The 14,407-nt window shown below is 41.6% G+C and overlaps 1 protein-coding gene across 1 annotated transcript in view; it reads right to left on the minus strand.

Moving 5' to 3' along the window:
* Positions 1–4,000: 4,000 nt before the first annotated feature.
* Positions 4,001–14,407, minus strand: part of ARID1A (AT-rich interaction domain 1A) — an 86,464-nt gene continuing 76,057 nt past the window's right edge. The window contains exons 13-20 of the mRNA XM_034413557.2: positions 13,819–13,951; positions 13,489–13,661; positions 13,034–13,175; positions 12,362–12,487; positions 11,863–11,959; positions 9,815–10,691; positions 9,130–9,260; positions 4,001–7,039 (exon numbers count right to left, since the gene is read on the minus strand). Of these exons, the coding sequence (XP_034269448.1) occupies positions 5,321–7,039; positions 9,130–9,260; positions 9,815–10,691; positions 11,863–11,959; positions 12,362–12,487; positions 13,034–13,175; positions 13,489–13,661; positions 13,819–13,951 (3,398 nt within the window). The 3' untranslated portion in view covers positions 4,001–5,320. The remainder of the gene's footprint in view (positions 7,040–9,129; positions 9,261–9,814; positions 10,692–11,862; positions 11,960–12,361; positions 12,488–13,033; positions 13,176–13,488; positions 13,662–13,818; positions 13,952–14,407) is intronic.

Raw genomic sequence — 14,407 nt, forward strand, 5'->3', positions numbered from 1 at the left:
TAACAGAATAACAGAGTTGGAAGGAGGTTTTCATTTGACAAATGATTGTCCAATCTCTTCCTAAAAACTTACTACAGTACAGCTGTATTTGACCTGCAATTCTCTATTCTTTGGAGCATTTTAAACTACAGTAGGCCTACAGTACTACCTTCTCAGTATTTGAAATATACTTTGTGTCTACAAATTTCATTCCCAGCTATTGTTTTGGTTGTCTGTCCAACCCCATCAGGAATACCAAGAGACCAATATACATATTATTCATAAAGATAAAATACTCCCCCCAAATTCTTTCAAACTAGACTTTTAAAAAAGCTGAATTGAGCTTTTTAAAAAGCCAGGTGGCGTAGTGGTTAGAGTGCAGCACTGCAGGCTACTTCAGCTGACTGCTAGCTGCAGTTCAGCAGTTCAAATCTCACTGGCTCAAGGTTGACTCAGCTTTCCATCCTTCCAAAGTCGGTAAAGTGAGGACCCAGATTGTTGGGGGCAATAGGCTGACTCTGTAAATTGCTTAGAGATGGCTGTAAAGCACTGTGGAGCAGTAAGCAGTATATAAGTCAACAATACTTCTATTGTTATTGCTATTGCTATTTCTCCCCTCCTTTCCTTGGTCCTGATGGTGCAATGGTTAGAATGCAATGTTGCAGGCAAACTCTGCCCACAGCCTGGAGTTCGATCCTGACTGGCTCAAAGTTGGCTCAGCCTTCCATCCTTCTGAGGTCAGTAAAATGAGGACCCAGATTGTTGGGAGCAATATGCTGACTCTGTAAAACCTCTTAGAGAGGGCTGTAAAAGCACTATGAAGAGGTATATAAATCTAAGTGCTATTGCTATTGAATTTACTTTCCTCTGAATGAGTGAAAACTGCTGAACGTGCTAATGTATAAAACATGGCATTCAGATTTGGGAAACAAATCCATGCTCGTAACAAAGTTTTACCTGCACAAAAATCTTTTTTGTAAAAAAAAACCAGCTATGACATAGTTGATTCATACAGTACTAAGCCAGAATTTTTTTAACCAGTTGAATGAGCATATTATCCATAAATGGTGAAAGTTTCTCCTATGCTAAATATGCAAACTAACTAACCAACAATTTTGTGGCTTTGCATTTTCTCAATCTTAGCAACTTTTAAGATTATAGAACTTCAACCCCCAGAATTCCGAGAGTTGTTCACTTCGAAGTTGCCAAGGTTGAGAAATACTAAATGAGCTTTCCCCACACTGATGCCCTCCAAGGGCTTTTGATTTCAATTCTCATAATTCCCTGTTAGCATGACAGCAGTCAAACTGGCTAAGAAATTATAAGCACGAAGTTCAATGTACTGTATCTGGAAATCTTCAGGGTGAGGAGGACTGCTTTAAATACTGCTGACTATGGCAAACTGCTGTGATCAGCAACACAGCTATTCCTCCCCAAAATCTAGGTGAATTCACACAATTGACAAAGAAACCACTGCAGCACTTAATTTCTAGATTTCTGTAAGAATCTAAAAATAGAATCAAGCCAAGGCTCATCTTAGCCCAACATTTTGTTTCTCACAGCAGTGTCAGAGATGAAATGCACATCACATCTGCCATTGTTCCCATGTAACTGCTACTTGGAGGCATGCTGACTTCTGACCTCAAGCTGAAACTTCTCTCCTGTAAAGACCTAATTCTCAAAGCCACACTGAACTGTTGCAATCTGTTGATGAAATAAAATCTACCCTATTAGAGCAGTGTTACAAACATTCAAATGTCAAATCTTCAGGCAGAAGATAAGTGTACTTCATGAAAGAATAAGCTGCTGACCACAGAGGCATCGTATTTTAACTGCCAAGGAGAAGAAAAACTTGACTGACCTTAGGTCCTTACACAGCGATGGTAGCAAGGCGATGGAGGATTTATTCTTCTATTCATGCTACAGATTAACTTTCTTTTTTCTTTTTATTAAAAAGTTTTATCAAATACAACAATTTTTCTCCCCATCCCTCCTCCCATCCCTCCCTCCTCCCCCCACCCTCCATCACCCCTCCCACCTCTCCCTCCAACCCCCCTCCCCCCACCTCCGACTTCCCAGATCAAATACAGGATGTAACATTTAACAAACATAAACTAAAATATGCTATTTTCTGTAAATTCTTAATTCCCTCTTGCTCTTTAACTCCCCTTTCCACTAACAAAACATAATTCAAAAAGAAATAGTTGGTTTCATTCATAAGCTATTTGAAGCTTTTTAGTCCGATATTTGTTTTGAATATAGTCAATCCGTCTTCTCCATTCCGATATATATCTTTCATTTGAATGATCCTTCAAATACGCTGAAATTTTAGCCATCTCTGCTAAATTCATATTAACTTACTTGAATAAGCCAGAGTCTCTTCACATTGCTTAATTGAAGGTAACGTAAAAGCTACCTTTATGCTCCCAAACATAAAGCAGTGCATAGCTGTAATAGTTAATCAGTTATAATACATCCATGAACATTTCAAATTTGAAAGCAGTCTTCAGGCCCTTCAATGGGGAAGAGGCCTGATCTGCTTAAATCTTGCTTGTGGGTGTCCAGAGCATCCTACTTGGCTCCTAGGTGGTGAAACAAGGTGATGACTAGCAGAGCTAGAGGGCAGAGTTAAACGAGGAATTAGCTTAGAGTCACCACACAGCCACAAGAGGATGTAGCTCAACCCATCTTGAATGCTGTTAAAACCTTATCTAGCTTACCCAGGTGCAAACTGTTAGTATGAGAAGATTCCTGTGCATAGGTTTTAGCAATAAATCCTTAATTTGGAACTTCTGCGTGCGGTTCTGGTTTTTCCACGCCTTTCCTAACCTACCCTTTCCATACGTTTTAGATTCTAACTTTTCCCAATCAACCAGCATGGTCACTGGTTGTGGACATTTTAGTTCTAATCCTACCTAATAGCCGGGATAGGAAATCTTGATTTGAGAAGGACTAAATCGGTTCTTCAAATGGTAGCTTCTTAAGCAGATGATCAAAACAGGGTTGCGTTCAGACATTACAGTAAATTGGCTGGACTTACTCCCACTTCAGTTAGCAGGACTTTTAAGTCACAAATTTTCATCTTGATTTTATGAGACTTCCTTATAACTAGCACTGCTCTTCTCTAATTAATACTTATTTGCAATAACTTACTATCGACGTACATTTGCACTCTATGAACTACTTTATTCTGCAACTGTTAATTACTTTATGCAAGTAGAATTATAAAAACAGAAGAGGTCTAAGAACACAGCCCATTTTTGACACACAGCTGACTACTCACTACTCTTGAGTGGGGGCTTTCTATGGTGGGGAAACAGTGAAAGTTAATGCTGTTTGGTACACATGTGTAACATCAGTTGATTTATCAGTTGGGTGTATAAATCAGCCTTTAACTCTCCTTCTTTCTCAAATTGTTTGTCTCTAGGAGCTTGGTAGTCTTGCCAGGAAAATATTGATTTGGCTCTTTTTCAGCTCTCAATTAACAGAGGTCTGCTACTTTTGACTTTGCACAATTAAATTGTTACTTATCTGGCAAAAGGTTTACCATGCTCTTGTTAATTTTGCATTAAGGTACCTTATTATTTCCTACTGAGCCAATATCAAACTATTTCAAAAATAGCAAGGCACCCCCCCCCCAAAAAACAGACCAGTTTTCCATGTTGAGTAGGCTAAATAAGTTGTCCTAATATTTTCTACACATCCCCCTTACCCTTTCAAGACAGTTGAAGATTGAGCTTTTAAATTGTGAACAAAGGACTAGCAACTACTAAGGATCAGGGTATTATATTCAAAGCAACTCTTCCCTGATTTTACAAACAAATCCTAGCCATTTATGTATTCAAATTTTAATTGTGCATTTATTTATGCTAAATAAATAATACATCTTTATACCTTTGAAAATGAGTATTGTTTTAAAAGTATTTTTCCTAGAGAAACATCTGGATTACATCTTGTTGATAATTAGGATGCCAAAAAATGGCTTATATGATCATTGAGAATGAAAACCCTCACAAACATCTTACCAAGATTTAATGTACATTTATTCTTAACACGTGGAACATATAGTATAAAGATTTCATACTGAATAAATGATATTCATTAAGCCAAAAAAGGAAAAAGGGAGGAATTTACATCAAGTTTTTAGCTACATCGTCTGAAATACAAATATGCAGAATTCATCACTGAAAAAATTTAATTGTGTTTCTTCATCAGGAACTTCAACTGAACCTAGAACTTTTTCACACCTCGATTAGAAAGGAAAAGAAACAAAACAAAACAAAAAAACCCCAGGAAAATAAAACTATAAGTTGATTGGCTGCTGAGACAGCAATGACTTTATACACAGACCTGTACAGCATCCTCCAGAGGCAAAAGAAAGGGGGTGGGGGTGGGGAAAAGAGAGAAAGAGAAAGAAAGAAAGAAAGAGTTCTGGCAAGAGATTAAATAATTGGTGTCTCGCTTTTGCAGGTCATCAACTTGTTTAACTCGTCATACTATAAAGGGGTGGCAGGGAGAAGGGGAACAAAACTGCAAGGAATCTGAGGGCATGTGCAATGTACAACATCATATATATATATACACACCTGGCAGCTGTCAGGCTGCAGCTAAAGGTTAAAACCAGTTCTAAGAGGTGATCTCAGGGTTATTCATACAATCAAGGAGGAAGAGAGAAAGAGGTCAGGGTGTTGTAGGTTCACACATGATACTTTGGGGGAAAAGCCTTTTTTTCTCCTCAACATTAACTAAAAACATTTTTAAAAACTACAGTTTGCTGCTGATCCAGCTTTTTTTTTTTTCTTCAATGTGAGACATTATTACAGTATGTTTACAGTTTAAGGTGTACAGTACATGAAGTTCTACACTCTACTGCACAGGCCTCCCATTGGACAAGGTCTGTTAACAACTGGTAGCTTCTTGGTTCCTGCAAGATTGTGAATGTACAACGATAAACCACACAAAGAGTTCAGCAGTCACTTTTTGTCCTTCAGAGTTTACCATTAAAAACAGTTATGAAAGTAGTGCCTGTCGGTGCGTTAACAGGACAAAGTTTTTTTTCCCCAAACTCACTGTAAACAACAGCAACTTTGGTTAAAATAAAAAAAGTCTTTTTTTTTTTTTAAATGTAGGCAGAACTTTTGTCTCCTTGAACAGGGGTTAGGATAGATCTGAAGGGCAGAGGTGAGGGCAGGGGGAATATCTTTTCCCCAAGGTAGAAGCAGGACAGCGCAGGGCAGACAGTGGATTCTGAGGTGGTTTTGCATAAATAAAGGGCAACAATCAGTTTCTAAGTCCTCCATTCACACACACACACACAGGGGGTATAGGCATCCCACGGCTGTCATGATTGGCCAATTAAAAACAGTACATCACAAATAACTTGTGAAACCAATGAGTTCATCAGAGGTGACACGGAGATGTCCAACAGCCGTGATTCGTATAACGTGAACTCCGAGTGGTTCTCGTCCACTTTGGCCAGGGCGAGCAGCGCCCGAGCTGCCCGACGCATCATGTCCACACTGGTCGGCTCAAAGGGAGGGTTCTGCATGTGCATCAAGCTGGCTTGGCTCTGCTGGAACTGAGTAGCTGCCAGGCTATCCTCCAAAAAGCCCAACAAATTGCCAATGCTGCCCTTCTGCACGGCAATGGCTCTAGCTGCCAAGCTGTCACCCTGTGCCAAATTGGCCAGTAGTACCACAGCCATCTCCCGACATACGGGATTCTTTCGGTCACTAAGAAAGCGCACCATGGTGCTGTAGAGTTTCTCCAAGCGACTAAAAGGTGGCGTTGCAAGGATCAAATCCACATTGTTGTCCTGGATGCTGAGTTTGCTGAGGGTTTCCAAAACCAGTCTCTGAGGGGAGAGGACAGCATTAGGCCCAAGGGTTGGAAAAGGGTCTTGGGCTTCTGCTGAAGGACACACTGCCCAATGAAGAAGTCCATCCAGTACAGGCAAACAGATGCTCTCTGGATAGGGAGAAAGGTCCAACTGGCCAGAGATGTTGGCCAGTGTGACCAAAGTGTTTTCACGCAGCATCTCCAGGCAGTCCCACCACCACTCCACTTTGTTGCAGCTCACTCCTTGGTCCTGCTCCTCTTCCTTCTCGTACGTCAGGGGTGCCTGTTTACGTTCTGGGTGCTTATGGTGCAAGAGAATCAGTTTCCCTAGGATCAACAGCAGACCAGGATGTTTTGACATCTCAAAGTCATTGCCTGGCACAAACGACAAACTCCTGATGATGTTAGATACACAGACGCAGCGTTTAGACAGCGAGTCCTGCCAGTCCAGAAGCGTGCAGAGGGGCGTTTCGTCTTTACTGTGAGGTTCGTCCTCCAAGATTTTAATATTCCTGTGGCTCTGAGCTGGACTAATGCCAAATGGAAATTTGCTGCTTTCCTTTGTTACCTCCACAGTTTTGACTTCCTCTTCTTCTGCCAAGGAGCCTGGTCGGGCTGAAAGCATGTCATCCATAGTAGCTGTTATCCTTTTCTCGGGAGGACCATCAGGTGCAGAGGACTCTCCCTCCCGGGTGACAGGGTTGCCCTCAGCTGCAGAGCGTTTTCTCAGAACAGAGTTGCAGGAAGCTCGTTTGTGAGTCAGCAATAACTCCAATTTGCTTTCAAAGTGGGTCTGGATGTGTTCAGTGGTGTCTCCCCCACCAATCCGCCAGTGCAACAGTCCACTCTCAAACTCCTGTACCCGACCAAGCTTATCTGAATAATCTACCACAAATGGATCGTTCTTCTGCACTATCTTGACTGGAAGTTTATCAAATTTACTGACTAGCTTCTCCTCGTTGCTTTCTAGAGGCGCCGAGACTTTATTTGCAAAGGCAGCCTCTTCCTCCCCTTCCTCCTCCTCTTCCTCCACCTCGCAGTTAGAATTCTGTGGCTCTTCTTTCTCCACTCCTTCAGGAGAATTTGAAGATTGGCAACACTTTTCAGGATCCAACAGAGTCCTTTGCCCTGGATCACCCACTTCATATTCCTTCAGGATTCCAAAGATTTCAATGAGGCAACGTCGGAAATATTCCACCAATAGTTCCAACAATCCTGGCAGCTGGAAAATAAATAGACATCCGAGCAGGTTAAGAGTAGCACAATATACACAAGTAAGTACAGAAATTTCAGACTGTTAGATGGCCACCTAAAGAGCCCCCCCCCTTTTTTTATTCAAATAGCGTTATTACTACCATTTGAAAATATAAATTCCATTTTCCAGATGACTTTTCAATGCTTCTCTAATTTTCATGTACCTCTCTCACACAATGCATCCATTTTGTGGTGTTCACAGCTCACTCAAAATAATCCCATAGTGGGCCTTAATCCTGCCCCAGGTCAGAAAATCCTGTCCTTGCACATTCTGGTGACTTTGTGACTGGCAACTCCCCCACCCAAAGACTAGAAATTATAACCCCAAAGGAATATCCCATGCCACAAGTCTTGCCCACTGTTGTTCTAAAGAAACTTCAGTCAGATGAATCCTCTTACACAGGGTTGCCGATAGTGTGAGTTGAGAACAATGAGCTAAATGCATCAAGAAATTGAGGTAATTTCACACACTCAAGCATGAAAAAACACAAAAGCCAGATCTTCTGAGCGATGGCTCAGAAAATAAATCAGGTAGTGTTCAATCTGCTTCAGCTTCTTTGGAGGTAAAATAAATCTTACATTTATTTATCACATTTTTAAACTGTCCATCTCCCTCACAGAACGATTGTCACAGACCGGAATATATTGCTGGAATATGTTGCTTCCTGATGATAATCTAAGAACCAGCACCTAAAGTGAGGGATTATGTTTTGACGTACCTAAACATTTCCCCTTACAGTAGCAGAGCAGATAAACCTAAGTTAGTAGCACTCCGTAGAATTCAATCTAGTTCTTATGAATGAACCGGGGCAAACTTCACTGGTGACTCTACAGTAAACTTTGCCTCATTTTTGTTATTCATTCAGTAGTGAATCAAATATCACAACAAATATTAAAAGACTTAGAATCAGGTGTTGTTGTTGTTTTTAGAAAATGGCAGATAAATGATTTCCAAGGAGTTTGCTGGATCAATTGTGCTGAACCTATCATGGTGCAAACCTGTACAGTTCGTTTTGTGAGACGCATTTCAGAAAGTGAAAGCAATGTAATAAATAGATAGGGATTCTAAGGTACTTCAAAAGTTCCTTTGTTCTGCAGACAGGACAGCTGATTGAATATTACCTGATGTCTTTATATTCTCAATGCGTTCTGAACCAAGTAGTTTTGTTTTCAGAAGGCTTTGGGCTGCACTATAACCAGTATTTATAATGATGCCCAGAAAACTTTGAACTCTCCTGATCCATATCAAGGCAAATTTGCTCAGGTTACTTTAATTTGCAGAATTTCTTTCTAGTTATTAAAAAGCAGCCAGAATGAAAAACTGTTATCATAGCTTTCTTCCAAGTAGTGTCATTCAGAAGTAATGGATTGCAGTTCCTACATTTTCAAGCCAGCAAGACACTTAATAATATGAGCTAGGAATTCTGGAATTGCAAAAAAAAAAAAAAAAAAAAAATCAGTAGGTAAACAGAATTGATTTGGGGGTGAATGGATAACTGAAATTTCTTACTTGTTTCAACCTGCGAAGGCTAGAAATTTCATTTTAAACCGCTCTCAAAATGCTAAATTTCATCCTGGCTGGATCTATGCTATGCTTGTGCATGATATATATCTTAATTTGTAGCAGGCTCTATAAATTCTGCTAATTCTGGTTTATTCAACATACATTTAAGTAACCTGTGTGTGCTTGAATATAGACAGGCAGGAGAGCTCCTTCCCAGGGGGCAGAGAGATAAAGGAGTTTGGAATGACTGGTAGGCAGGAAAAGAGCAAGCTTGAACCCTTCCTAATAATCTATTTATCTATAGCTATTGCAGATAATTGTTTCAGTATGGCAAGATACTATTGTAGGCGAGCATCAATAAAGGAAGTATCTCCATACATTGTCCTTGGGTTCTTGACACCATGACTTTGTATGAAGCAAGTCAATGTTCAGAATGCACACTATCTTCCTCCCCCCACCCCCATGTAAGAGGCAGACTCCTGTATCAACTTTCCCATACCTTCTAATCTATTTTTTGACTTTTAAAGCCCTTTTATCAGAAGTTGTCAACCCACCTGGCTGAGGTTGAAGGTCATTATGCTGTTGTCATCATAGAGTAGGATGTTTATGGTATCTAAGGCCCACGTACTTTCAGCCAGTAACCCAGACTTTAGAGACATCATCACTCTCCATGCTTCAGGAGTTCCTGCAGTGTCCAAAACCGAATTTGATACTTATCAGTACCCGAAATAAAATGAAACTATACCAAACCCTGCTTTCCAACTTCTACAAGAAGCTAAAAGAATCTCACTTAATTGGCTAGACCAATCACACCTGTACGGATAGTCCTCATTTAGCAACCACAATTGGGGGGGCAGCAGCTCGGTAATGAAACAAAGTGGTCACTAAAACTAAGTGAAACAGCAATGGTGCTCTGGCTTTTCAGTTTTCCTTTGCTTTATAGACTTGTGAGGGTTGTAAATGTGAAGACTGATCATAAAGTTACTTTTTCATCGCCATCGTAACCGTGAACAGTCATTAAACGAGGACTACCGGTACTCACAAGGAATCTTTGTGAACTAATCCCAACATCCACCGAGACCTACTGGGATTCCCACAGCATGAATCTAGGCACGGTAGCCATGAACAACAGTTGTTCAATAGCCTATCAGGCTTTGCTAATCCTTCCTTTGATAGAAGAGTCAGCATCACTACTTGTAACCAGGAACCACCTCTCGTAAGGATAAGCGACTCAATTACCGATATCTTTCATGGTCAGGCGCCGCCTCTGCTTCAGCACTGGTTGTGTAGCTTCCACTGAGCCAGGTGGGAAAGTGATGTCGCGTCGTATCATGGGAGGTTGGACAGCTGCTGGTGTTACGTGTGAGGCTGGAACAGGAGGCCCTGCCTTCTGCATCTTCATTCCCGAATGCAGGAATGGAGATTTACTTGGAGAGGTGCGGTTTTCTACCGGCCTGGGAAGAGGTGCTGGACTAGATACCTGAGGAATGTGATTCTGCATGCTGGGTTGGGCCTGGTAGTTAGGCTGGGGCGGCCTTGTCATTGGGGGCACGGGGGCAGAAGGACCATAAGGAGGCTGGCGGTTGCCATGAGAAGGCCACGGTCCCTCGTGGTTAACTCTCTGATCTGGATGTAGCATTTCTTCGGTTCGATTCACTCCATGATAGGCAGACCCCTGGGGCGCAGAGCCAGTGCTCTGCCGATTTGGATAGCTGTAACCCATATCGTTACGCCCTTGCCACATGGTGCCCTGTTGTGGGCCTTCCGGAGTGGACTGTATTGGGCCACCTATCATCTGAGGAGGCATGCTTTGCTGCGTACTGGAACCAGGGGGAGCAGAGACCCTCTCTCTGCCAAACTGGAATGGGAACTGGTTCTGAGGCCCAGCAGCAGGCCGGCGATCTGCAGCAGAGTATGTATTCCCAGCATACTGGTTATACATTTCCTGCTGAGGGGAAGGTTGAGCTGTTTGGGGCTGGCTTGTTTGTTGTGTTTGTGCTGGAGGGAGCTGTTGCTGGGCTTGTCCTTGGCCTGTGCTATATGGTACGTTGTATATCTCTCCTTCATGTCTTTTGGCTGGTGGACCATAGTTGCCATCCATTGTTCTCTTGTAGTTCTGAGGGGGGAAAATGAGAATCAGCTATTCACAAGCAGCTCTCAGTCCTACAGTACCCATCATAGCATCCGTAAGACAGTCTATGAATACTCTCATTCCTCCTAGAAGAGCATTCTAGTGAACCATATGATTGTGTCAAGTGGTGATACTTGAAGGCCTCAACCTAGATTCTCTCTTTGGGCCAAAATGAACTATTCCTCGCAAAGGGGCACCTGGTTGTGAAATCCTCTATGAAGAATGAGAGGAGGTGTATGGGCTGGAGTGTTGGGCGTGACAAGTACTAGATTCAAAGGAGACCATCCTAAGCATAAAGCCTCATTCTGTATCTTCCACACACACTGAAGTCTTTTGGGCTGAAGAGCTGACAAAATCCTTTAAATATAAATATATAGAAAGGCTGAATTCAAGGTAGCACCAAAGTATTTTTGAGATTTATGTGGCTTCCTTTGCATATTGGGATAGTTATAAAATCTCGAACACAGTCTGAGAACTGGTTGCAAATTCTATGATTAAATTATGCTGCTTATTTTCAAAACCTTTCCCACCAGGATACAAGCATACTTGATCCACTCGGACACTTTGACAGCCTTGTCCTTATCCATGCGGCTCCAGACAAGACAAACAATTTATGGCAAAAACAAAATGTGTGTGGAATTATGGCAGAAACAAGAAAAAAGAAATATCTCCATGGCAAACAGGAAAAAAAACCTTTCAAACAGGAGCTCTGGTAGGAACTTTTCAGTCTTCATAATAAAGCATTCCCATGGGAAAGCCTTCTGAGTAACTAAATCCTGGTTTAGTGGGACAGGCCAAGTTTGATGATCATAAATATCCCTGCATCCAAATGACGTATTTTAGATCATTGATTGCAAATCGGTACAAATGTCCGTTATGTATACTGCTAGCATGCAAAGAATTACTATAATGAGTCAAAGGTTCTTTGTTGAAGAATGCTATTGTTTTGTTTCCTGTCCATAGCATGAAACATGAAAGCTTCAATTAAGTCCTACAAATATTCCTCCTGGTCTTGACCTGAGGAAGCCTGGTCTTTGTGACACTAAACAACAGTCTCTTTCGCAAACGATATTGCCTTCCACTTTACGATTCCTCATCAGAACACAACTATCAAGGCTCTCTTTTCAAACAAGCTTTGAAATTGCTGGGAGCTCACCTGCTGCTGTGGCTGATATAAGGTGGACTGTTGGCTAGGAAAGGGACTGCCAGAGGATGTACCTTGAGTAGGGAAATGATTGCTAAAGGAATCATGCCTATACAGGAAAAAAAAACATTTTTAAAATCTCCAGATACAACAAATACCGTGTTTTCCCAAAAATAAGACCGTGACTTACATCTTTTTGAACCCCAATATAAGTGCTTGGCCTTATTTTCAGGGAGGTCTTATTATTTTGGGGCGCGTGGAGCAAGGCCGGGCTCCTCTTGCCGTCTTACCTGATTTCCAGCTCTGTCTCCCTAATCAGAGGAAATGGTGGGGACCGGCTGCGCATGCATTTAAATATTTTCAGGGGGGGCTTATTTTTTGGGGGGGAGGGGGAGTTATTTTAGTACATGTGCTCAAAAGCACGATTGGGCTTATTACCAGGGGATGTCTTATTTTTGGGGAAACAGGGTAGTATGAAATCCACCTATGGAGAACGGATGTTAGAACTTACCGTTGCTGTGGCTGTTGAGAATAGCGGCTTGGAGAATACATTCCTGAATCCGGAGTGGAAGGCAAGATGTTGGGCTGGGGTGTTCCAGTTCCCAAGCTGGCTTCAGGTCCCATACCTGCTTCGGTTCTATAGCAAGACAACATCTACACTTACAAGAAATAATTTTAGCCTTCCTTTATGGAAGTTAAAGCCTCAAGGAGAGCACTGCTACTAGAAATAAAATCTTATAGGCTACACAACTCTTGTTTACACCCAGGTTTTGCAACTTTAGGGATAATTTAACAAGTCACTTGGATGTTGAATATATTAGGGGTTTTAAAGACCTTTTTTAGACTCTACATTTAAAAGTCTGGGGGAGTTCATACTTGCTCTCTCAGGAAACAGGCAAAATAGTACCTGATCTTTTACAGCTTCTAGTCATATTAATGTAATAGTACTATCCTTCAAACCTTTATTTGCTTGTAATTCAGTCCTCTTACCATTTACTTGCTTTTTACAAACACCTGCAAGGCTAATTCTCAGGTATGCAAACATTGGAATTTGAAAGGTTTTCTTTCTTGCTGATGGTAGTGGAATTAAAATGAATAAACTTACCCCAAATAAGAACATCTGCTTAACTAAGAACTATGTAGTACAGCAAGATAGAATCAATGCATTAGAGCAAATACTAACCTCACTCTTTCAAAATGGCTGTATGGATAATGCTGCCTCGGTCCCATAGCCATATTACTCATTCCTGGACCTGTAGCACGATTATAAGGATCTCCCATACCACTGTTGGGACCTTGTCCTGAGGACATAAAAGGATCACTTCCTAAAACGAGAAAATGTAAATGATCAGCCGACAAAATCCAAGGCCCAAATGCAAGATGAATAAATATGATATTTTACTGGGCAGAGAATTAGGAGATGGGTCAATCTCAGAGGTGTTTTCATTGCTTTAGGACAGGGGTCTCAAACTTGCAGCCTGCAGGCTGAATGCATCACGAGCTGGCCCTGCCATTTTTAGCAAAGGGGAGAGAAGTCACGCTACGTCACATGACGACGATGTGAGTTTGACAACTCTGCTTTAGGAGGCTCAAGCAGTTTTAATGGCTACATGCTGGAGTATAAAAGATACCAATCACCTTTTCTCATAGTGCCATATGGATCCTTATTTGGCTCATAGGACATGCGACCCATCATGTCGGAAGTATTCATGCTGGGCTGGTACCCTGGATTTGGAGTCATGGAGTTCCTCTTCTGGAAAGTAGGGTCACTGCCGTCGGGAAAGGCATCCTGAAGGCCTACTGAGTTACTCCTGATCCAACAAAAGGAGGAACGTTTTAACTTAAAAGTCAGACACCACTGCAACCAATTCACAATTCCATACTTTGGTACTCTATTACAAAGGCTGTTAACAAGTTGGCCAACAGTTGTTACATTTGTTGGTATAACAGTAGAAAGCAGAAAGTTACCTGATGCCTTGCAAAGGTGCCATCTGACTATGCGGTGTAGATGCAGGAGTTGGGGGCTTCAAATCTCCTCCTTCGGCCATGGAGCTGCTAGTGGACTGAGGTGTCTGAGGACCTTGCATGGAGCCTGAACCCGCTGCAAGAAGAGAAGGGAGGCATCAACACCACATGGTGATCTGAAGGTGCTATGCAAAACCCCAAACACAGTGGACATATTAATAGGAAAGAAGAGATTACATGCTATACAATTCCCTATGCAAACTCATTCACAGCACCTTGGAATCAGTTAAATTTTAACTGATTAAGAGATCAGGCATTCCTAATTTTAACTAGAAAACGCGCTGCTCAAAAATCTTATTGTGCACAGACTGTTACGTACAAGGGGAAATAACTTTTTAACAGTGTCCACCAATAGGGCAATGAACATTATGATCGTCTTCTGCAAAAAACAAAGAAGAGCAAGTTGTTGTCTTGTAATACCTTGTCAGTAGGTATTATTCTATAACTTCGAAACATAGTCCAAGTCAGAAGAACCCACAAAATTTGCTCCCAAACAAATCTACATGGCAACAAGACAAAAGAGAGATTGGAA

The sequence above is a fragment of the Pantherophis guttatus genome, chromosome 10 (assembly GCF_059756535.1).
Source record: "Pantherophis guttatus breed Tessera chromosome 10, ASM5975653v1, whole genome shotgun sequence".
Classification (NCBI taxonomy): Eukaryota; Metazoa; Chordata; class Lepidosauria; order Squamata; family Colubridae; genus Pantherophis; species Pantherophis guttatus.